The sequence below is a fragment of the Nannobrachium achirus genome (assembly GCF_963921795.1).
Source record: "Nannobrachium achirus genome assembly, chromosome: 14".
NCBI classification, from domain to species: Eukaryota; Metazoa; Chordata; class Actinopteri; order Myctophiformes; family Myctophidae; genus Nannobrachium; species Nannobrachium achirus.
In genome coordinates, this window is record NC_137821.1 from 38,718,342 (window position 1) to 38,743,481 (window position 25,140).

Consider the following 25,140-nt stretch of genomic DNA (forward strand, 5'->3'; position numbering starts at 1 on the left):
TAGTGTATCTTGTACACCAGGCCCATTGCAAGTTGCTGTACTGTACTGTCATCCACTCTGAGCCATTCTTAACTGGTGAGCACAAGCGTAATTTGGCAGGGTTTTTGGGTTTTAAAAACCCAAGGGCCCCCCTACTGGCGAATTTTTATTTTGTTTTTAATAGGCCTAAATAAAGAAATGCGCCCATATCTACATGAATTCATACTAGTATATTATATATATTTTGTAATTTCCAATATATTAGGGGTCCCAGGGCCCTACTTTCCTAATCTGTGGATTAATCATTGTAGTTTGCGCTTAAATCGCGCAAAGACAACAGACCCGGGCCCCTTTGATCAGGGCCCCCTTGATCTGAAAACCCATGGGGAATAAGGTCTAATTTCGCCACTGCTGGTGAGTAGCGGAGCAGCTAACTGATTCTCATAGGGAGCTATCATGTTAGCATGTAGCCAAGAGCAGTTAGCTTAGCTCCTCAACAAACATTTATTTTCAATATGCAAGGGTGTATGTTGTTCATAAGGCTTCTGTACCTTACACAGGGGCAAGAGCGTAGCAGGTCCCTTACATCAGGGATTCCCAAACCTTTTTGGCTCAGGGCACCCCTATAAATATTCTTTTCATCCGAGGCACCCCTACAATATATTCATCATTTTCACTCCCAGCACCTTAGCATATTTTGGCGATTATGTTGGAAAACGTTGAGATAATAGCCATTTTGGTTAGAACTGACTGAAAATAACTTTGTACTTAAAATGATGATACTAAATGTTTTTTTAAGGTTCTAAATAAATTCCAAATATTATCAAATTATCTCACGGCACCCCTGGACTGCCGTCACGGCACCCCAGGGTGCCCCGTCACCCACTTTGAAAACCCCTGCCTTACATCATTGAAGGCAGCTCGCTTCATCCTCTCTGTGGCCATGTAGTCGGGGGAACATGTGGAGACACTTGTTGTGGAGAATGTTTTTGCCACTTTCAGTAGTAGGACGTTCACTTTCTATTCAAAGTAATGGAACTTAACAATGATGGGTCTCTGCAATTTGCTGCCCTTCAACATAGGTTTGTCTAGGGCAGGGGTTTTCAAAGTGGGTGCCGGGGCATTTTATAGATGATAAATACAAAACGAACGGTTTTGGACATACAAGGTTTCCACCCGACAACGACAATATGCTATAAATATAAGGTGCTGGGAGTGAACACTATAATGTAGGGGTGCCTCGGATTAAAAAAATATTTATGGGTTGCCCTGAGACAAAAAGGTTTGGGAACCCCTGGTCTAGGGTTGACTTATAGCCGCGCTTCTGGCCTGTCTGTTTGGGTACATAACTAGGAAAGCAGCAGCAAGAAGCGCCAGGAACGATGCACCAGAAGCCACCAAGGGGATCACACGCACACTCCCCACTGCATTTACCACAGCACCCAGGGCCAATGCTACCAAGATCTGGCTGATACTGGCCTGGCAGGATAAGATGGCACTGTCAATACCAAGGCCTCTCTTTGTGTTTCCAGGGCTATGCTCAATGTACTCTTTGATTTCATGGTATTGACCCAGTAAAACATAAGGACAGTAGAAGTTGATCAAGTTCATGAGACCCAAGCTACTGCTCATCGCCATGGCAACATAGACGTTGGGGAAGATTGCCATGACAGCAGTTCCTATGGAGAATACCAGGGTTCCCAAGATGTAGATGACCTTGATGCTCAGGCCAAATGTATCCAAACACATCTGAAGGAGGGCAGAACCGATGACAATCGTAGCAGCCTTGATTGCGAGTCCCCAACAGCCCATCTGCACGCCCTTGTTGTAGTTCTGGAGCTCAATGGAATTAGTTGGTGCTGTGGGGTCTCCGTGGTAGACAACCTGTCCCATGAAGTCAGTATAAAACACAGCCATGGCTATAATAGAGAACCACATGAGGAGGTGACACACACATAACCTCCACAGTTGGCTCGGCATCTTCAGCATTGAGATCCATAGTAGTCGTAGAGCGGCGCACCCCTCTGCTGCCCCCTCCGGGCCTGGGCCCTCAGATGACGGACCCCTCTTCTCTGCACGCTGTTGGGAGTCATGTGGGTTGTTGCGGCTGAGGGAGGAGGGGATTGGCCGAGGAACGTCAGGCCCTGGTCTTCGCAGATGTGCCACCTGTGATCCCATTCGTCCACAGTGTGGGGGGAGGAGGGTTGGCGTGTGTGGGTGTGTTGAGATTGAGGTTGACGTGTTGGAGGGGAGGTTACCTTGCTCAGCAGAGTCGTGGCCTCTGTCTGGGTGGGAATGACCAGCAATATACACGGCCTCTTTGACTCCAGAGACAGCCTTCCCCTGCCCCAGCAGGGCAGTGATCTCAAGTGTGTCAAAGTGGTCCTCCGTCTGGCCATTCATCAGGTCTTTCATTGTGGGCTGCAATTCTACCATGGCACCAGTGGGAGGGGGAGTGTCATACGGAGGAGGCAGTTGAACAAGGGAAGGAGCAGGAGAGGAGGACTCCTCCATCTCATACTGTGACTCTGTGGGAAAGTAATGCGCCTTAGGGAGATTATGTGAGTCCAGGTCAAGATCAGGATCTATTTGGATGGCTGTGTCTGGTATGGCCGAGGTCAAGTCACTGTTACTCATAACACACTCCACGTCAAGGGAATCCATCTCCAACACAATAACGACAGTGTCTTCGAGAGCAAAGTTGTTCTCTCCAATCGGGTCAAGGACATTGGTCTTTAGAGAGGATTGGCTTCTGGATTCACCATCTGCTGTAGCCTCTGTCTGGTGGGAGGGCTTTAAAGATCGCTCTGGAATACTGAGCATGTGCAGTATAACAGAGATGATGAGGATAATGGCAGTGAAGAGGAAAAGGACCTGCTCCTGGGACTTAAACGCACGGCCCAAAATCGTGTCAGTCCAGTCTAGACCAGCCAAGATAGGGCCCACAGCGCCACCTATCCCCAAAGCAAAGGAGTGGATATTTAGTGCCATATCTTTCTCTTTCTCAGTATCAACAACATCTAGAAGGTACGATTTAATTGGTGCCTCAGATGCGTCAGCACAGAAGTCCAGTAACACAGTGCCCATCACAGTAAGGACAATGCCGATTGGCTGGCTACCTGGGGTGTCGCCAATAGACAGACCTATCAACGAGCCATTTAGAAACAGTGTTACTCCCAACAGCACACCCACACCCAGGGCCAGTATGAAGGGCCTTCTTCTTCCCAATCGTAGAGTGCAGCGGTCACTGGCTGAGCCAATCACAGGACCTAAAATCAGACCCAATACGGGACTGAGGAACCAGGATAAACTATAATACTTCTCTGGAAGGCCTACTTGCAGCAGCAGTGGTGTTACAAGAGCGGTTTCCAGGGCATAGCAGATTCCATAGCCCAACCTCACTGCCCCGTGCATCAGCCAGCGATGCAGGGGTATTCGCTTCACAGCTGCATCGCTGGATGTGTGAGTCATTTCTTGGGCTCGTTACTCTCCTGAAGGCTAGGAGCATCCCTGCACACCGTCTCCTGGATGGTTGGCTCAATGGTTCTGTGCGCAGATCTAGTCTGCTTTTACGCATCATCAATTATGACGTCAGTCTTCCGCAAATATTGAGTTCCACAGAAATACTAATCATTTTCAACAAGGCAGGGTCTAATGACGTAATGTGGCTTCCCATGTGGATTTCTGCCAACAGGCCTTTTAGGGTAAGTATGTAATTTGCTATATACCGTATATGGCTTATATTGATTTCCAAAGTTTGCAGGATTGCTCAGTTTTTTAACAAAATGCCTCAAATCACCAAAGCAGCTTGCAATTACTGTGACATTTACCACACATATTCCCACTACGTCAAGGAACAAATGCTACTCTTTTCACATTGGCCTGTTATAGCGCCAGCAGCAGGTAGACTTTAGCAAAACACATTTTTGGAACACAATGCCTCAAATCATGCATGCAGTGTCTGACTGCCATGAAAGGTCTAAGATTGGCGAAGAACACATGCCATCCTTTTTACATTGGCCTATTATAGCGCCACCAGGACGCCTGGCCTGGTGGAGACCTGTGCTCGGAAGAGCACTGCTTCTAGTTTGATTATGATACATTTCCCCCCATTGATTCTGGATCTGGAATCAATGGGTCTACAAAGAGTCTCCTCAAATTAGGCGACAAAAACCTTTTTTTTTCTCAAGTCTATGGGGTGAGTAATCGATAGAAAAAAGTAATTTTGGGCATGAACTATTCCCTTAATTGTTAAGCCAAAGCAGTGTGTACTGGATGTGGAGATTCATCGATATGTATCATAATCGTGGTACAACAAGCGCGATACGAGTGCATCGGTTAATTCAGTGTGTATCGGTCCAATTGACGGCTGAAATCGTGATAGATACCTTTATTATCAGGCAACTCATTACGAATCTACTCTCTGCTGTCCCCTATGTTGGTGGCACACAATAAGCCTTGGATACGAAAAGCAGTCAATGCAGACATGAAGCTAGAAAGCATTTGGGTTTAGATTTTTTTTTACTAATTATGTGCGTGGTCTACCTATGTTATTGTTTTTTCTAAATTGATATTCCTATGCATTTGTTATATTGTTATATTGTTGCTAATGTACTGACATATTATCTTATTATAGTGACCCGCACAGCTGATTTCAGACCTGTTCCATAATACTCAATATCACCATCAGATTTCTTAGTTGGAACGACCTGTTGTATAATATACTGCATATGGTTATTATTATATAGACAGATGGCTTTTCAGAGGATAGAGTTACTTGAGGACAGGAGGAGATTCACTTCTACCAGTTAAACTAGTTTGTCAACGTAGCTTTAATAGTTGTGGTTTACATAAGGTGAACAGGTGCTGTAGTATTTGTTGATGAGAACGTATAAGCCAAGGTGTGCTAACAATGGAACAAGATCAGGGACATGCTGGGCCCCTGATTCAGCCCGGGAAAAAGAGTTGGAGAGGCCCTCATTGCGCGCTATAGAGAGAGATCTCTCTCTATAGCGCTGCTGCTACTCAAAGATTTGCCATTTCAGATCATGACAAGTGACAAGTCAGTGGGCCAATTACATGAGTTATATTTCGTCGTTGTCGGGTGTAAACCTTGTATGTCCAAAATCGTTTTTGTGCTGTTTTCACTACTTTTGTGCGACAGCCTTGTATGATGAAGCAGGGCTTTGCTTTGCAACCGACAGTGACGATTTACTTTGATGGCCGCCCAGCCCCCAAAATGGAACGAAGGCCGACATTTTATTTTATTTTTTCCTAATGGCCGGCCTGGACCGGCCGGGAATGGACCGGCCGTTCGGGAGTTGTCCCGCTTTCCCCAATGGCCAGCACGTCCCTGCCAGCCTATGCAGCAGATGTGACTTATAGGGATTGGTCACATTCCAATCCTTATAAGTCACATCTGCACCTAGCAAGGTCATGACGAATGAATAACTGCTTATTACTTTAAATACCTTATTTAATCTCCTCAGTCAGCCAGTCAAACACAATAACCAGCATCGCTGCGTACAGTATGTGTCTAGGCTATGTGTGGTCCAGGAAGTTTAGAGGCAGTGCACTTGACAGAGGAGACGCCTCTCTCCCATACATCCAGTGAGTTACTCCCTAGTTCTCACACTCACAGGATGACCAGAGACAGGAGAGCAAGCCAGCAAGGAAGTAACTAAAGTCTTTAATTTGACCGTGGACGTTATAAGACTTCCTTTGCCTTTTGACAGTGTTTGAAGGGCCAAGTATCTAGTGTATGCCAGTAGTGCCAGAAGCTGCAGCAGATGGACCACCCTGGACCCAACCAGGAAAGCAACCTGCTTTCAGAGGCAGCAACGGTAAATGTACATTTTTTTACTACCCTAGTTTTGTGATCCAGGCTATGTATGCTTAATGCTTGGTTAATCCTAATGCAATGCAGCATTGATCTGTTTTTATATTAAAATGTGTGTTGCTAAAGAAAGGATGCTGATTTTTAACCAGCTCTGTGTGTGTGTGTGGGTGTGTGTGTGTGTGTGTGTGTGTGTGCGTGCGTGCGTGCGTGCGTGCGTGCATGTGTGTGTGTGTGTGTGGGTGGGTGGGTGTGGGTGATGGTGTTGGTGTGTGTGGGTGGGTGTGTATGGGTGGGTGGGTGGGTATGGGTACGTGTGTGTATACCATAGAGTTATAATAAGAATAGAGAGGACACCAGATATCCCCGCCCGTCCGCTTGCATTGAGTTGCTCACCCAGCGCATGACGCGTTTTCACCCCTCCCTCCGCGTAGTAAAACCGTGACGTAGTGGGTTAGTAGACCCAACTGCAGTACCTCAAAACGGCCACCATGTCCATTTGGTTTCAGGGCGCCCCCAGGGTTCTGGGGGCTTGGTGTATACGTATGCGTGTGCGTGTGTGTAAATAGATATACTGTACGTAAGTAAGTATGCCAGTGTACAGCAGGGGTAAACAACCGATCACAAAAGGCATCAGAGTAGATCACAGACAGTGTGTACTGGGAGAGGAGGCGACAGACGCACCCTGTGCCTTCATTTCAATGAAAGTTCCTTTCCTGAAAACTGTGAGCCAATGGGATCTCAGTACAATTGTGGAATACATAGACAGAGGGGTTTCTCGTATACTGTGGATAAGCCCCCTCAAATTATTGAAAGTGGATTGACCCAAGTACTTGGAGGCACTTGTTTCCGAGATTCGAGTGGATCTTTGTCATTAAAAAGATCAAACAATAATAATCTGTCATCCCTTCTGACAGATGTACAAATATATGGTCACCATATATATGATTTTTTTTTGGTCAAATGTCAAAATAAAAACAAATCAATTGAACAAAATATCTAATGTGAATATATTGTGCATTGAAGATTAGATATCTGTAACAGCAATTTATTTAGTTTCCCCCTGTTTTAATTTGTTTTTAAAAAAGTAACCTAAAAAGTTTCAACTCAAATCACCATATTTCTGCCTTTTCATACAAAATTATACAGATTTTGTTAATTTATATTTAGACTACTAGCCTTTTATTTGTGTGGATGTATGCAAATAGTTTGAACCTGTCAGAAATTGCTAAAGTAAATTCAGTGTTTTTTGAAGCATAATTGTGGTGGTAGATCTCGGCTTACACATTCAAAGAAAAAGTGCTTGTGGGCATAAAAAGGTTGGTTACCACAGTGTACAGTATGTTTTGAGTGTTCAGTGGAAGGCGGGGGGCTGCATGTTGTGTGTGTATGTGTACCGTCGTATTCATATCTGTTTTGTGATCTTTTAGCACCTTTGACCACCAGATTTTCCCAATCTAGGATAATAATAAAGTTTACCTTTACCTTAAATGAACTTTCCTTATATTTAATGATAAGGAAAATGCCTCAAAAGCATCCTTAAGTAAATGTACTTAGTTACTTTACACGGTTACACCACTGAAAACACTCCTAAAAAGGTCTCGTCTTCAACCTCCAAATAAATGTTCACCTCTCCTCCCTCCTTTATGGTCAACACTCACGTGACAAAGGCTGTCCCGCGCAGTCTGAAACTTCAACATTTCACATCACGCATTGCCTTTATCTTCTTGTGACCTATTTCGGATAGATGCTATAGTTATACAACTAAGGTTGTATATAACGTGCTTTATAACTGATTTATTTATTGAGTTATTGATTAATTGATTGATTGACCCAAAGCGCTTGTATGTGCATTACATTCCTCCATTAATGTCGTGTTATCCAGCCTAAATATTTTACTTTACGTCTGGGCTATTTGCATTTTTGTTGGCTAATAAAGTATTCAATCAATCAATACGTCACTTTGGACGAATGGCCAAATTATACATTCCTAAATTGTAACTCCATTCATCATGCCAGGTTGCTGCGTGTCAACAGCAGGCTCAGGAGAAAGAGATGGGCTTGTTTAACGCTGTGGCTCTGACTGGCCCCGGTGTGGAGATCAAGAATGAAGGAACACACTGTACCACTGGGGTGGGACACTACTCAACAACTCCCAGAACCACCAGCTCTACCTTTGTCTCAGGTGAGCACGCTTTTTGTGCTGAGTTTATATTATATTAAGACCTGTGTGGAAAACATTAGAAAGTCATTAACATGAGTCAAGAACACTCAATTCTACATTTCTTACTCTTGTAGAAAAGAATCCGAGTAAGGGACCAAACTCTGTACTGGATCCTGGGCTTCAGGTAAAGTGTGCTCCAGTCCTGACAGAGGGTGGCCCTGCTGTTGACCAGTTCACAGACGAGAGCTTTATCCATAAAGCTATGGACATGATCATTGAGGATGCAGTGAAGAAGGCAACTGATATAAAAGAAAAGGTATTTCCATTTTGTTCAAAGTTTATTTTACTGAGAAAATTGTGAACAATTTGATTCTATAATGACAGTGTGGAATATATACGTATACTCGTATAATTATATTACTACCGGTATATGTTATTGACACATCTAAGGGTTCCTACTTACCAACAACTCCCCTTTAAAAAAAATGTGGAATCATATTTTCATTATCTCCCCAGAAAACGATGGTTTAGTGATGAAAAGTGATGAGTAATCACTTTTCACCGCTTTGTGAGCGATTTCTTGAGCCATTTATAGCCCAGGGAATGTTTTTTGTGCAAAACAAATGCTTGCAATGGATTCAGCATCATGACAAACCCCTAGTTAGACCCCTCACATCCTACTTTACTACCAAAAAAAAAAAGAAAATGTTTTTCTGGGTATTTTCCTCCTGTATAGAAAGTCGATGGGAGCCCAACTTGATTTGGCCGTTGTGGCGACCCCGAAGCTCGCCGACTCGGGCGCCCTAGCTAAATCATTAGAGCATGCCCTGGGCTACATCTGTGCAAAATGTAGCGCTTTTAGACTAATATAGCGCGAAATATCCCTAACGCCCCCGACTATTGTGTTCCATCATGGTCAGGTGTGCGAGTGGCGTGACCCTGAGCAGCTGAAGGAGCTGTTGGACTTGGAGCTGAGGGAAGGAGGCGAGGCACAATCAAAGATCCTACAGCGCTGCAGAGATGCCATTAGATACAGCGTCAAGACTGGTAGGACTCAAACCGCAGTTCACATGGAAATAGCCTTCACACCATGAATCTACCTGCAGATTAAAGGGGCCCCATCATGCTTTTCAAAATATATATTTTATATAAATATTGGTCCATAATACGGTTTTAGACAGTTTTTAGCCTAAACAACCACTCAGATATTTAAATTTCATGTTCTGTCTGTCTCTAATTCCAAGTCATTTCAGATGCAATACCAAAATGCCCTTTGTTGGCAGCGGGGCGCTGTCTTTGGGCTAAAATTGGAACACTACAGAGAAGATTAGCATGGTACCACGATGAGAACCATGTTATGTAGAGTCAACGGGGTATACTTGGCTGTCTTTGGGCTAAAATTGGAACGATACAGAGAAGATTAGCATGGTACCACAATGAGAACCATGTAGAGTCAATCAAATTCAAGCCAATTTTAGTACCACTTTACCTCATGGTTCTAACTCATATAGTGTCAATAGAATATAGCCTCCCCAAAAGTACCACCCCCTTCTCGAGGGGGCCCAATAGGAAATGAGCCCCTTTGTGACATAAAGAAGGGCTTGTGACATAAACAAGGGCTCGTTCAGACCCGCCCATTCAGAAAATGGAAGAGCTGGAAGAGACACTGGGAAGACCCAAAAACAAGAAGGGCGGCCGAGCGTCTAGTCTTTATAATATGCATGTGGCAGGGATCTAACTGTGTGAGTGTCACTTCTACTCAGGCCATCCTCGTTTCTACAACCAGCTGTATGCAGGCATGGACCCCTACTCTCTGGTGGGAAGCTTCATCACAGAGGCCTTGAAACCCAGTTTGTGAGTCACTTCTTCTGAGGTTTTCTAAAATATTTGATTAAATTACATTATTTATTTATTTTATTATGTGATTTATTAATGTCTTATTTTGAAGATATGTGAAAATGTATTTTTTTGTGAACAGAAATGACAAACAGATGTCAAAAGTTTTTGCAAGGCAGAGTTATAGATTCTGTAGCATTTGAAGATTGTGGAAGAGTTGTCAAGTTTGAGAGATTAAAGTAAATCGCAATGAGTTGGTGGATACAAGACAACGTTGCTGGTTGAAAAACAGAAGCACACAGGGGAAGTAGTCAGGTCATTGTAATGGATGAGTCTCATGGATGAGAGTATTTTCGCCCTTTTCCCCAGCACGTATATTTAAGGGTGGAAAAGGTCCATAATTTATCAAGATTCTAAATATTCCCTTGTTTTTTGTTTGGAAAATAGAAGATGTACAGTATAAGATCACAACTTGTGAGCTTGTAGATAGTTGAATAGCCAAAGTACAACAACAATACTGTAGTTAGCTTAACCTATTTTAAAGGATGTTCGTTGTTGGATGCTAGAGAAACATTGCATACATGTTTTGTCAGGTACACGTTTGAGGTGGCTCCAGTTTTTACCCTGACGGAGGAAGCTGTGCTAAAGAAGATGATCGAGTTTGTTGGCTGGGAAGGAGGAGATGGCCTTTTTAACCCAGGTTAGAGCACCATTACACATGGACGAATAGTAGCCTACTGTAACGTGAAGTGAGATTTCTCCAGTTTGGTGCAGTAAAATGTTGCCATTAACAAGATGATAGAATATGACCTTCTCTGGTTTTGAGAAGAATGTGTGAACTGATCTACTGAGGTATTTGTTTGCATTTGCCAATCAAAAAACAAGGGAATATTTAGAATCTTGATAAATTATGGACGTTTTCCACCCTTAACTTTAACACATTGCTGTCCAACATGTCAATTTCTAGCGTTGGAAATAAAATGCATCAATGTAATAATGTACATCTTACTTCTGACACTATAAGGTCTGTTTGTAAGAAATAATGACCTAACAGTAATCCTGTGTTCTCTGTAGGTGGCTCAGTGTCCAATATGTATGCCATAAACGTAGCCAGATACCATCACTGTCCTGATGTCAAAGAGCTCGGCCTCTCAGCCATACCTCCACTGGCCCTGTTCACATCACAGGAGGTAGGACTTTATAGGACATAGTAAATTAAAATGTATATAAATGATGATGTATTCTAATGTTTACTGAACAGGTTTCAAATACTCTTTACCATGGTACTAACCAGACAGGAATACACATTATAGGGTAGATTTTGTTCGGATGCATTCAGCTTGGAGCAAAAATAATGGCCTGATTCAATAGATCAAATCCCTGCTAGACTTAATTAAACATTACTAAGCTGCTAGGCCATGGCAAGTGATGAAAGGTGGTGACTGTAGCAATTATAGAAGATGGCCTTTTCATATGCCAGGTAGATACATTATACTGCCCCATCTTTACCTCTTTTCTATTTGGGAAATTGGATGCTCCAATTCATTGTTTGCTATGTTGCTCAATGCTCATTAGGGCTTAGCTACTTTTGTTACTTTGTTTTAATCTCTGGTACTGGCGTTAGGGAACAAGCACAGTTTGTGTTTAATACATAAACTATCCATCCCTCAACATGTACAGTTGTGTTATGTTGATTGAGTTAAGATGAGCAAATAATATTAACAGTAGTCATAACGGTTTATAATTAATTGAATTAATATTTGTATTTTATTTATTTGTTTTTATTTGCACTTCATATTCATTCAACCTTTATTTAAATTCTCTGAGAGATCATTGAGGGAGTAAATGGTAAATGAGGGTCTTTTACCATGATGCCGATATTACACACATATAAAACATAACAAAGAGAGAAAAACAATAATGTTTGACAATAATGTGACGTAAAAACAGACGATGATGATGATGCTGACATTTTGAGTGAAAAAGGCACAACTGATTAGAACAGTGAGCTGCAGTATGTTATCAACTCAAGTACCAGAAATTTGAGACAGAGCCAGAAATATTTTCTGGTCTCATGAAATTGAGTGAACATTCTTCACAACATTCTGAAACTTCTTCAGAAGGACAAACCTTTGTGTTCTTGGGAAACACAGCTTGACTCTGCTAGAATATGCCTCGACACAGACTACTGTCACCTCCTAGTATGGAGAGTTATTTCCTTGTATATATGCAAGTCGCCCTTCAGTGGCCAATAAGCTGTCATTTTTGTGAAGATGGGTTGGTGTGTCAGATCCTTAAGATATGTTTTAACTATTTTATAATATAATATTTAGCTATTATGATCTAAACTATGCATCCATCCCTGTTGTCTTGTTGTCTACTAAAATTATAGTCAACAGCAAGATTTCAAGAAAAAGTCTAAATTGTAGCTTACCCTTGAATTTTGCAAACCATTTAAGCATTTCTGTTAAATGAATGACAATTTTCCCTTCTTTTCAGTGCCATTACTCTATTGCCAAAGCAGCTGCTTTCCTGGGAATCGGCACCAAGAATGTTTATGTGATACCGTCCGACAAGAAGTATGCTGGTTCTGACTTACCTTTCATAATCATAGTAACGGTCACTACACTGTAAAAGCTTCAGTGTTCATTTAACATGGAGTGTAACAAATGGAACCAAATGGACACATAAGGATCCAATCAGAGTTCAGTTAAAACTGTATTGTGTAGTGTGCCAACATCATGTTGTGTTGTGTGTACACAGAGGCCTATCTAGTGCTAGTTGTGGGCTCGCTGAAAGCGAGCACACGTATGTTATCCTCATTATGGACAGGCAGTCAGTCAGTCATATGAAGTTCTCCTCAAAACTTTGGCACCTTTCTACTCCTACATACTTACACCGAAAATCGATATTCAAACATCAATGTGTTCAGCTTACTGTGGCGACATGTGCTATTACTTTTTACAGCAATCAGCCAAAGGGTGGCACTGTAGGAAGCCTTTGAAAGTGCAAACTTTGAACAGGTATAGCTCATGCTGTTTGACGTACAGCCATGAAACCTGGACACTTTCATTCTACACACAATCTAAGGACCTTTATCTAACATGCCTATAAAGTGCACACAACAAATAAAAAATAAAATAATAATAAATATATTATAAAGTGGCCAAAAACAACTCAAATTATGAACACAGCCTGCTTATAGTTTTTCTTTGATTTCTTTTCCCACTTTTCTTGCTTTTCCTGCTTTTTTCCGCTGCTTTTTTCCTTTCCTACTTTTTCCTGGCTTGGCCACTTTATTGCTGCTTGCAACTATATTATACCATAGTATTTTGGCTTAAAGCGAGCCCACAATTGTTTTGAAGGAACAATATTTTCTAGTTTCATATATGATTATTGATTATTTATCCTTCTTATGTTGTTTGGATAGAAACAGAGTTGTCCAAAATAGTCAGTGGCTCTAGTGAACTAGTGATCCATTACTTTATTTTGTAACCCTCCAGTCTTTGTCCCTTTGTCTCTTTGTCTCAGAACAGGTTGTTGGCTTCAATAATGTATTCGTTTGAATTTGATTCAATTAATTATTTCACTGATGCATGCTTTCATTTTGTATTGGTCAGAGGGAAGATGATACCTGAACAGCTGGAGGAGAAGATAATGACTGCTAAAACTGAAGTAAGGATAATAAGAAAAGGTTGAGCCGAGTTAGCCTTCAGAAATGCTAGTATTCTGTTTGATATTCATTGACAAGCAGTAAATATTTTAAGTGTTCTAAAAAGCCTCCTTGGTATGTGTGTGCTTGTTTGCTGTGTTCTGTGGATGTGTTCTCAGGGTGCAGTGCCCTTCATGGTCAATGCCACTTCTGGGACAACAGTACTGGGGGCTTTTGACCCCCTGGAAGAGATCGCTGATATCTGTGGCAAACACAACCTATGGCTGCATGTGGACGTGAGTGGATTTGTATAAATCTTCATTTATTTAATGCATTTATTGAGTTCATATTCCAGATACATACTGTACTGTCAGCATAGTTACAGTTTCTGTTTCTTGTCATTCAGGCATGTTGGGGAGGAGGCGCGCTTATGTCCAGGGAACATAAACACTTGTTAAAGGGTATCCACAGGTAAGAACAACAGTTAATGCACTCAGTCAGCTCACATCACACCAATGTCAGAAACGATTATGTTAACCAGTAGGCATTTTGTAATACTGGTCATGCATTTTTGCAACATTCATGAATGAGCCAAGTCAACTGTGAAACCCTGTTTCCCTACTATTGTGCTATGTCTGTGTCTCTTAAGGGCCAACTCTGTTGCTTGGAACCCGCACAAGATGTTTATGGCTGGCCTGCAGTGCTGCGCTTTCTTGGTTAGGGACCAGGAGGTAAGAGGGACAACCCTAATCAGATCCTTCCTGTTGCTACTGATATTAAATGCCACAGCATCTTATCTTCCACTGCCCCACCACGTGCACTCTGGTGTTCCTATTTTGGGAATGCCAATATAGGCAAAAATCTAAAAATGACAAACAATGTGTCAGGATCGGTTGTTTTAGAATTTCTATTGAATAGCGCTTAGTATTTAGGAGTAGCCTACTTCACCACTTTTCAACCTATCTTCATATAATTGGTCCTCACTAAAAAATAGCTTTTTTCTTTTTTTTCTTTTTTTTTTCCCTCAGAGGAGGGTTGTGGGCAGGTCAGAGACCCATCGTCTTGTGACATCATCGATCGGGAATCCAAGATATTAGAAAATGCAGGCTTTCTATTCTTGAAAAGTTGCAATTTTAAAGTGGAAGCCTGTTCTCGCGATAAAAATACAAATATTTCTTTCAAAAATATTGTTTTTTTAATTTTTTTTTTAATGATGATGTCACAAGACTATGGATTTCTGAACTTCCCACAGCTCTAAGAGACTTGGACCAAGTAGAAAAAAAGTGTGCTATTTTATTATGAACATTAGTGAGGACCTATTATATGAAGATGGGTTGAAAAGTGGCAAAGTCCCCCTTCCTCTTGGCTCTAGATGTGGGTAGAGGGGATTTGAACATAAACCTGAATAGCAATAAGCTCCCGTCTAACTTGTCTAGATATAGACAGGCAGCCTGTGGTGAGTCTCCACTGCAAACTGCGCCATATCCTGTTACATTATAATTTATAACTTGGTACTACATGTGAGTTAAATAAGTTCAACAGTAACACTGATACGTTTGGTATAACCTCCGCTAGGGTTCCTGGGGAATTGCTGAGAGATCACGTGAAAACACTGCAGACTACTGATTGGTCAGAGAGAATTGTCATTGCATCATTGCAAGACAATTACATGTGGAACCAGACTTTTAAACTAGACATTGTAAGAATATTGTTTGAAATTGTGAGATTTACACAATACTGAGCAACTGCATGGTCTATTTCTCGCTTACAATGTTATCAGAAACGGTCTTTGTTGGACTGTGTATCATAGACCAAATAGAGATTCCAGCCACATCACCATTGTTCTTTAGCACTCTCATACGCAGAGAGTTGGATGTCATTATGTCAACCAGCTGCATTGAACGGTATCTGCAGTGGAAAACAAAGTACTAACAGCACCGGTATGCAATAGAAAAGCGCCAATGAGCACTATAATTTAGTCCTTTTCATGAATCTAACCTCATTGGATAGAGCAGAGCCAAGTTCTCCAATTCTTTTCATCCTTCTATTTTCAATAATGTAATATGTTACATACATTACATCATATAATTCACATAATAATTCCCTTGGCTCCTCTGCCTCTCCAGGGTCTTCTCAGGCGTTGCCACTCTGCATCTGCCTCCTACCTCTTCCAGCAAGATAAGTTCTATGACATCAGCTACGACGCGGGGGACAAGTCCATCCAGTGCAGCCGTAAAGCAGATGCCTTCAGGTTCTGGTTGATGTGGAAGGCGCTGGGAACCACAGGGCTGGAGGTCAGGGTGAATAGTGCCCTTGCCATGGCCAGGTTAGTCTGATGGGACAGAATAGAATGGTGCTGTGATTGTCAACCATATGCATTAATAAACGCCACGAACCAGCATTTGATTTGAACTTTGTCTCAGTGGGGCCCCAATCTATATGGTAAAATCCTCAGTGATGATTTAACTCTGAGAGTGTACAAATGGAACTAAATTGTACCAATTGGGCTTGCAAAGCTGGTGTCATACTTTTGGGAGGGTCAGGGGATATATATACTAGCTATAGAAGCAGGGCTTGACATCCACTCCACAGTCCATACAGCACTCCACAGTCCACAGTCCATACAGCACAAAGCTGCTAGGAGCATCACAGAAAAATTGAAACCAAAAGCCACAGCTATAGTAGCAGGGCATGACATTAACATTTTGAGGCACAGTGTCCTCTGGACAAGTACATTTCCCTTTCACTTGTCCAGGCACAAAAGTCACTTTGTTAATTTGCCATTTCACAGTCTTTTTTTTTTTAACAAATAATTAAGACCCCCTAAGACTCCACTCCACAGTCCATAGTCTATACAGCACAAAGCTGCTAGGAATGTCACAGAAAAGGGGTTAGGGTTGTTCCTTAGAGCTAGTACGCTGCATGCATGCATTGAGGCTCAACTAAATGTTTTATTTGATTTTTTTGCGCTGCAGAAAGGCTCATAGACATTAGGCTTGTCCTGTTGTCCGGTACAACTATTAAATCCTTATGAACAAGTTAATTAAAAATGTACTTGACCCTGGGTGAAAAATGGGTTACAAAATCGTGGGATAAAGATGTAAGGAAAAATAATTAAATATACTGGTTTCACTTTTTCTCCGATGCTCCTAGCAGCTTTGTGCTGTATGGAGACTATGGACTGTGGAGTGGAGGGGGCCAAGGGGGTCTTATTTATTTGCCCAAAAAAAAGAGGAGGATATCACTCAGCATACGGCAGAAATGGATTCAGCACTACTATGCCATTTTCTGAAGGGTTTTTTGGCATTTGGGACTTGTCTACAGTGCAGTTTTGATATACTGTGTTGATTGTTGAGCGGTAACCAAAATTCTAAAAGATGAACAATACAGTAACATAATCAGATGTCCATAGCTCTGTCTGAATACTATTCGATTTTTTCTTTTTACCCCCACACTCTTAAAAATGTTGGGTCAAATGTTCAACCCTTTTGCTGGGTTGACACTGTTGGGTCAAAGGTTGGGTCAGTTTGACCAAACATTGGATTAAAAATACTTAAAATTAGTAAACCATCTGTTGGGCTATGGATGGCCCGCCCACATCATCAGATAAAATGCATTGAGTTCATAACCCAAGTGTTGGTATAGGCTTTTGAATTCGAGTTTACCCAACACATGGTTCACTGCATTGCACCAACTTGGGTTAAAATAGACCCGCCCTCTCTGTCTATCAACACATTGGTTTGTGAATTGCACCACTATTGGGTTAAACTAAGTGGGTGGGCAGTTACCCAGCATGCAACTGTGCTCCCATACAGATATCTTTTACAAACTTTTCCATTATTTTATGGTTTTAGATAGAGAAAACAACATTGTATTGTAGATGATCGCAGTGGATGTAGCCCAGTCATAATCCCTAATTAAAAAATATTTAGAAAAACATAGTTGCTTACAGAAACAGAAACCATGACTAAGATGGTCCAGACTGACACATACAAACAGGTTTGCTCTTCTTTTAATGTGAAGCACCACATAATCTGTTGTGTTCAAAGTTGTGATATATTGCCACGACCAAATGCATAATTTACTCCACATGCATTCTTCCTCGAGTAGATTAAGCATGAAAAATGTCATTGAAGAAAATGTTGTAAAAAAAATGAATAGATTTAATGTGAATGAGCGTACAATCCCAACAACAAGGTCACTTTTAAGCCATTTTTGGGTGTTAGATTCCAACCCATCAGCAGTATCACATTAACCCAACAGCAAAGTCACTTTTAACCCATTACTTGGTTGTACAATCCCAACCCAACATGCTGGGTCACAGCCTTAACCCAACCCTGTTGGTCTGCAATAACCCATGTTGGGCTGGTCCAAAACAGTGTTACGTGTTGGGTTACATAAATAACCAACTTGGGTTGTTTTTGACCCAACAATTTTAAGAGTGCACCTTGTAGGTATCTTGCAGATGAGATCAAGAAAAGAGAGGGCTTCCGCCTATTGATACAGGTAAGATATTCCAAGCATGTTTTTGGAACTATTCACAGAGTAATATTATCAAAAAATCAAATACATTTATATTAGGCTTTTTAACAGCAATGATGAATATATATAACTTTTTGTTTGTTTTTATCGCCTATAGCCGGAATATACAAACGTTTGCTTTTGGTACATTCCACCAAGTCTGAGGAGCATGCCAGATAGTGCTGAATTCTGGCAAAAGGTCCACACTGTAAGTAAAGAAATGCTTATATTTTAACGTGACATTTATATATATGTTTTATTATTATTGTCTCCGCCAGGAGAGTATGTTTTTGCCCCTGTCCGTCCATGTGTTCGTCCATCCATCTGTGTGTTCGTTCGTCTGCGTGTCGGTCCGATTAGATTGTTAACAGCTAATCTCCGGTGCCGTTGGCCCGGTCGCGGCCAAACTGTGCACACAGTCCCTATGCCAATTCAGAACCGCTGCCCCACATTTCTCACATGGCCCTGTTCTAGCGCCACCATGAGAACGGTGTTTTTAATTCGGCCTGGCGGAGACAATAAACGTATACTGTGTTAGAGCATTCACTGAAAAAGTCTCCTCTTTAAAAAAAAAAAAAAGAAATATTGGTAGCACTTTATAATGAAGTACCTCAATAAAGGCTAATTAACAGCTAATAAGGCACTTATTAACAATGAATTAACAGCTAATAAGGCACATTAAGTCCTAATAGTGCATTTATAAACCCTTTACTATAACTTATTATGAGATCAATTAACACTAACAAATCCTTAATAAAATCTTTATTATAACAGTATAAACAACAACAAGTCATTAATTAAGCCTTTATTAACACTTTATTAGGCAATTTAAAGCCACCTATTCTAAAGTGGGAACACATCGGGTACACCCGCCACTCTGACATGTCGAAAAGGGACTCAACGGATATTAAGTTTCCCATAAGGGGACTAATAATTATTAATTAAGTCTTATTAACCATTTATAAATCTAAATAGTATTATAATACATTTATAACTATTAATTAAGAACTTATAAGCACATAACGATTAAAGGAGTAGTTCACCACTTTTCAACCTGTCTTCATATAATAGGTCCTCACTAATGTTCATGATAAAATATCACAATTTTTTTCTACTCAGTCCAAGTCTCCTAGGAGAGCTGTGGGAAGTTCAGAATCCATAGTCTTGTGACATCATCATTTTCTAAAAAAAAAAATTAATCAATATTTTTGAAATAAATATTTAGATTTTTAATATCGCGAGAACAATGGCTTCCACTTTAAAATTGCAACTTTTCAGGAATAGAAAGCCTGCAGTTTCTATAAGCTGGATTGGTAATCGATGATGTCACAAGACTATGGGTTTCTGACCAGCCCACAGCCCTCCTCTGAGAAAAAAAAAAAAAAAAAAAGAGAAAAGCTATTTTTGAGTGAGGACCAATTATATGAACATAGGTTGAAAAGTGGTGGAGTGCCCCTTATCTCATAAATACACTACCCCCTTATTATTGCCTTATTAAGATGTATAAGCACATATTAAGGTTAATAAGTATCTTATAAGTGTTTAATTAGTTGTTAATTCATTATAATTAACTCGTTAATTACGGTTTAATAATGTTTGAATAAGAGTTAATTAATTGTTAATGTGCCTTATTAGCTGAGGTTAATTAATTGTCAATAAGTGCCTTATTAGCTGTTAATTAGCCTTTATTGAGGTACTTCATTATAAAGTGCTACCGAAATATTATTTCGACAGCTTGGCTAGATAGGAAGTCATAAGAATGAGTTGTTGTCAATGCCCCTGGTGGATGAATTTGTTAATGTTCTATACTGAGTATATTTCCTATTGAATATTCGACTATTCGAATACTTAAGTTTGAGGTATTCGAATTCAAGTACTAAGAATCACTATTCGTGAATGCCCTATACTGTGGGTTAGTGTGCTTTGGTTAGAAGTCACTAAAATTGTCATGTGGGAAAGGGTAGGAAAATAAGCAACATATGTGAAGAAATAGAAATTGAAAATGGTATTACTGGTGTCCATGAGAGCAGTCTTTGTCTTAGAACAACCCCATTCTGAACTATTATCAGCCCCAAGCCTCAGTCATTCATTTTCATTATACCTGACTGGAATCTTTAGCCTAGTTAATCATTGTAATGTATCCTTTTCCCCCCTAGGTGGCACCAACTATAAAAGAACGTATGATGAAGAAGGGCAGCATGATGGTAGGCTACCAGCCCCATGGAGACAAAGCTAACTTCTTCAGAATGATCATTATCAGCCCTCGGGTCAGCAAAGAGGAACTGGACTTCTTCTTGGATGAGATAAACCATCTGGGGGAGGACCTGTGATGAACTTTTGCAAGGATTTTCAGTGTCATTGTCAAATATCCTTTAACCCTGTGTTCATCCGTTCTTCATGGAAGGACTTGTGTGTGGACAAAATAATGTCATTGACTTTCAGTCTTCATCAATTTAACATAGAAACCATGCAGCACATATCTGAGCGTAGAAATCATGGTTACGACAGGGTTCACGTGTAATTGAAACGTTCATATCTTGCCAATCACAAGCAGCATAAGAATGATTGGGTGTTGATAAATGTGGCGGCTGAAAACAACATTTATTTGTTTAGTTTCTTTGAATGATAAGTGTACCGTCTTTTCTCTTTTCCAGTTTTTTTCTGCAAAGTGACCTGGAAGAAACTGTATTGAGAGTAAAAAGTTTGGGTGTCTGGTCTGGAGAAATAATTCAAGAACAGTGTTTAAATTGGAACGGAGGAGCCGTTCATTCTTGTTTTTCTTTTGATTCATTTTCTTTTTCATCTTTGCTACATTAAATCCAATCCATTCATAAACCGTAAGGGATTCTTAATGCTTGACCAAACAGTAGTAGGCCTATAGTCCCACCTGTCAGATTATCAACGACCGTCATGTTTCAGGGCTAGTCTACCAGCTACATCTGTATTTTTCTTTTGGCTTTTATTCTCATAAATAAACAACATAACAGATAAGTAGAGTAGACTCATTCATCTGTGTAGGTAATATGGTATTTATGTGACCCGCTATAATTACGACAGGATGAAGGACTTGGTACAAATATGACAATAGTTTTATTTAGACAAAAGGGTTTACACAATACTAGAAAAGTAGTTAAAAGTCATTTGTAGTTAAAAGAGTGTCAATATAGTGTATCAATGAGGAAATGGGAGAACGCTACCAATACAGCAATGCATCCATGAAATAAACTAAATAGGGGGAAGGAACAGCGGTCGTAACTGTGCCGCTTGTTCCAGATAGACCTACAATGACAAATCACATAATTCATGAAAACAATTCATCAGCACATATAGTCGGTAGTATACAGTTTAATCAAAATATAATAACGAAATCGTGTCACAGGTAATGCAGTGTATCAATATCAATAGGCAGCCTAATAAAATAATTTACCCGATGGCTTGTATCAACTCAGGCAAACGCCTCTCAGGGTTAATACACGAGCCACACACTGAGCAGCACAGCACACCACCTGTAGCTGAGCAATGACATTAATTCATACAGGTTAGCCACAATGTTACACAAAACTCAGTATTACAGAATATATAATCCCATTTATTTTGCACATTCCTATTAGAATACTCACATTTCTTCAAGTTCAAAGCTCACACCATGAGGAGTGGGTGGGGCCACACCCCAAACAATTTAGTGGACAGGAAAACATCCACGACCATAACGGCATCAAAACACCGACCTGACGATATAAAACATGTTGTCATTTCAGACCAAACAAAACATAAACGGTACAAGCGGGGATAAGATACACACAGATAGACAGGCTACCAGTTCAGACAGCCAGTACTCAAACCTCCCTCTCTCAACACGCAACCATAGAGTATATATGCACGCAACCTGCGGTGTTTGTTGAGGACCCACAGTAGCCTACTGTCCTGTGCCGCGCCAACACGTTCTCGCCACGCCTGTCTAAAATTGCTCTTAAATATCTTTCTACAGTCTATGTTAAATATCAGGGGCATAGTTCTGCCGATTTAAAATGACTCCAATGCGGAACTAAAACTTCCTATGATTGGCCGCTAGTTGCGCTGTTTTCCCCCCCAGCCGATCGCAAAAAGAATTTCCCACCATTGGATCCCATTCATTTTCCCCTTTCGTTTTCTAACCTTAATTAACATTTTCATTAATACTGTATGGTTCCTATCGCTATAGTTAAAAAATGCCTTTCAATCACCATCATATTCGTTTTGTCGAAATGTGGTCCAATGTATTTTAAAATAAATGATAAAGTTGCGGGGGGGGCGTGGCCAACTAAACTGATACCAGCCGGCTGTGTTCTTCTTCGTGTGCTGTATTTCGGGAGGCTCCAACAACATTCTCCCATGTATCCCTGCGTTGCACGTGACCGTTGGCAGCCAATAGCATCTCTGATGCTTTTACAATTCTATGATGGCGACACCCATTCCAAGGGGTAGAAAGGGCCATTGGCGCTGCATAGAAACCAATGGCTTCGCTTCGTCCATATTTTTCTACAGTCTATGTTAAATATACACCCCACTCATGACGTCAACTTGTACTCTACTGCCCTCTAGGGGTTACATTTAGGACCAGGTTTGTCAAGAGTATTTGTTTCCGAATAATAGTGTTACTTTTACTACACTTGCTTCTTGTGGGCCGAATCATTTCAAACATTTATTAGATTAGAGTTTATTTGTCATTGTAACAATACAGTACAGGTACAGGCACAGTTTCATTGTCAACGATCAACTCATTTCCAAAGTACAGTACACATACAAGCACCTTCACAGTACAACGAAATGAATTTGTGCATTTAAGGGTGCACGGCTGCTGCCATTCCACGGCGCTGCCACTAGCCCTTTCTGACTGGAGCAATTGCTCCAGTCCTTAGGCGACCGTAGGTCGCATTTACTACCAAAACCTCCACAGGCTGTCCGTGGGTGAGTGAGTGAGCGATAAAATGGCCAAGCCAGAAGAAGCAGGAAAGCAAAAAAGCAGCAAGGGAAAGCAGCGTAGCGATAAGCTTGTAGATCGGCTATTTTCAAATGGCCAAAATGTAAATAGGGCTGAATTGGGTATTGCATGTTTTGTAATAATCAAAATCTACAAAGTAACTAGGGGCGGCAGTTCCTTTTTCATATAATTTTAGCAGAGTAAAACTCAACTCAAAGGCAAATATTTGACTCCACTACAATTATTTGAAAACTTGCTAGTTACTTTGTAGATTTCAATTATTATTAGGCTACAAAACAGAAAAACAGGGTGAGCTCAGGGCTGGACTGGGACATAGATTCAGCCCTGGCATCTTGACCCAGACCGGCCCACCACAACTGGCGTGAACCGAACATCTAAAGCCATCTAAAAAGACATATTTAGCCACTTGTACGCATGCCCCCATGCGTACGCATGCCCCACATTTTTGCACGGTAAATGCGATAAAACAATAGAACAAAGCTTTTTCTTTTCTCTAATTACAATCTAAAATATGAACCCTTGTTGTAAAAAAACAAAGTTGTCCTTTAAAGGAAATGGCAATCTCACACGTACAGTAGGATAAAGTTAAGTGTTCACACCCTCCCTCATTTCTTTCCACCGACCTCGGTCAGTAAGTGTAATGAGCTCCGAGTTACTGAATACCCCTTCACCTCTTAGGATAATCCCCGACGCCGTCCGGAACCCTCCTTGGGTCCTAAGCCCAAGAAGTTACCAGATCTTTTTTAACAAAACACTATCACTAACACTACACTATACCTTTAAGTTAACACAAACAGGTGTTATAACCTTTCTCATTTGCATAAACCTACTATTACACATATACATAATACATATTTACATATTTACATTACATTACATATACTTATTTAACACTAACATAAATACACTTCTCTGAATAAAAGCTGAGCTATCAATGAGACCCTCTTTAACTGGTGAATATTATTACTTTCTACAGCGACTATTTATTTTAGAGACCAGGATATGCACCTTACTTTAGAAATGTAGACCTTAGGTCTGAATGGAGAATGCAAAACCACAGAGACAATGAAAGTATGAGTCTGTTATCCTTGTAGCTCTCACCAAGGGCTGTTTATGGAGAGAGGCAGCTCGACTTATTAGTACAAAGAGCCCACTGCGGACAAACTGTCCGTCCGGTTAGGGTGAAGGGATTTGTACTTTATTGTCCGCCGAGCATACCCAACTGACACCTGCCCGCGCAATGTCAGCCTCTGAAAAGGTGAAGGACCTTTAACTTAAGAAAACACTTGTGTTGATTCTTACCAAAGGTCTAGTTCAGCTCCATAGCCAGAAGTTACTTCGAGTGCCTGAAGGTGTTCAAAACCTTCCTCCCATGAGTGCAGCCTTCCCCGTAGGGAAGGAGAGAAAGTCAAACCTTTAAAAAGTAAACTCTTGAAAAATGACTTCAGACAGACACCAGATAAAAGTGAATGAAAAAAGGCTTTAGTGGATAAAAACAGTTACAAAATATAAAACCACCAATACAGTAATTGGCAATGAAAATAATAAAGAGAAGTACAAATATAAGTACTTAACTAAAACAGCGTCAAAATCTCTCTAAGTATTAGAACAAGAAGTGGTGCAAAGTCCAAAAATTGCACTAAGTACAAAAGGGTAGGCTTCCTTCCAGCCCCCGAAGGGGCCGGAGATACCTGCAACACTCCTCACACTCTTCACAGACTCAGACTAAACTAACAGGAGACACGAAGCAGTCTCCTTTATACAGAACTCCGTCGTGTCACAGTGACGTGATTTACACACACAGAACTTTAGTTTAGCACACACATACTGACACTCGCTTGCGCACGTACATGCACTAACACGCACATCTTTGCAAAATCAGACATTCAAGGTCAGGCTAGGACTCCCCTATTCATGCGAGACTGGGGAGTGTCCGCTCTTGCATCAGAAGTCTTCTGGGAAACACGCTCTTCCCAGGATGTCTTATCTCATGTTGACGGATAGGAGATAACAACACGGACCAAATGCTAGGGAATCTCCCAGCACGGGCTGGCACCTCAGTCCAAGATTTGTGTTCCCAGACAGAGAAAAGATAACAGCTCGTTAGCGTGGCCAGCTGCATTTGATGAGTCATCTCCAGTCCAAGGCCATCTTGGAGCTGGATGCCTCTC

At 41.0% G+C, this 25,140-nt stretch overlaps 2 protein-coding genes across 2 annotated transcripts; one reads left to right on the plus strand and one right to left on the minus strand.

Annotated features, from left to right (window-relative positions):
* Positions 1-1,278: 1,278 nt before the first annotated feature.
* LOC308298024 (solute carrier family 45 member 4-like) lies at positions 1,279-3,450 on the minus strand (the record flags this gene model as incomplete). The annotated part of the gene is made up of 1 exon (XM_080741588.1): positions 1,279-3,450. One exon carries the CDS (start codon positions 3,448-3,450, stop codon positions 1,279-1,281), a length of 2,172 nt encoding a protein of 723 aa, XP_080597714.1.
* A 4,797-nt stretch (positions 3,451-8,247) lies between these two features.
* LOC308298408 (acidic amino acid decarboxylase GADL1-like) lies at positions 8,248-20,318 on the plus strand (the record flags this gene model as incomplete). Its single annotated transcript, XM_080742000.1, has 14 exons — positions 8,248-8,295; positions 8,900-9,026; positions 9,743-9,833; positions 10,409-10,515; positions 10,890-11,005; positions 12,315-12,394; positions 13,436-13,490; positions 13,647-13,763; positions 13,874-13,938; positions 14,117-14,198; positions 15,594-15,793; positions 17,922-17,973; positions 18,107-18,196; positions 20,145-20,318. 14 exons carry the CDS (start codon positions 8,248-8,250, stop codon positions 20,316-20,318), a joined length of 1,404 nt encoding a protein of 467 aa, XP_080598126.1.
* Positions 20,319-25,140: the final 4,822 nt, after the last annotated feature.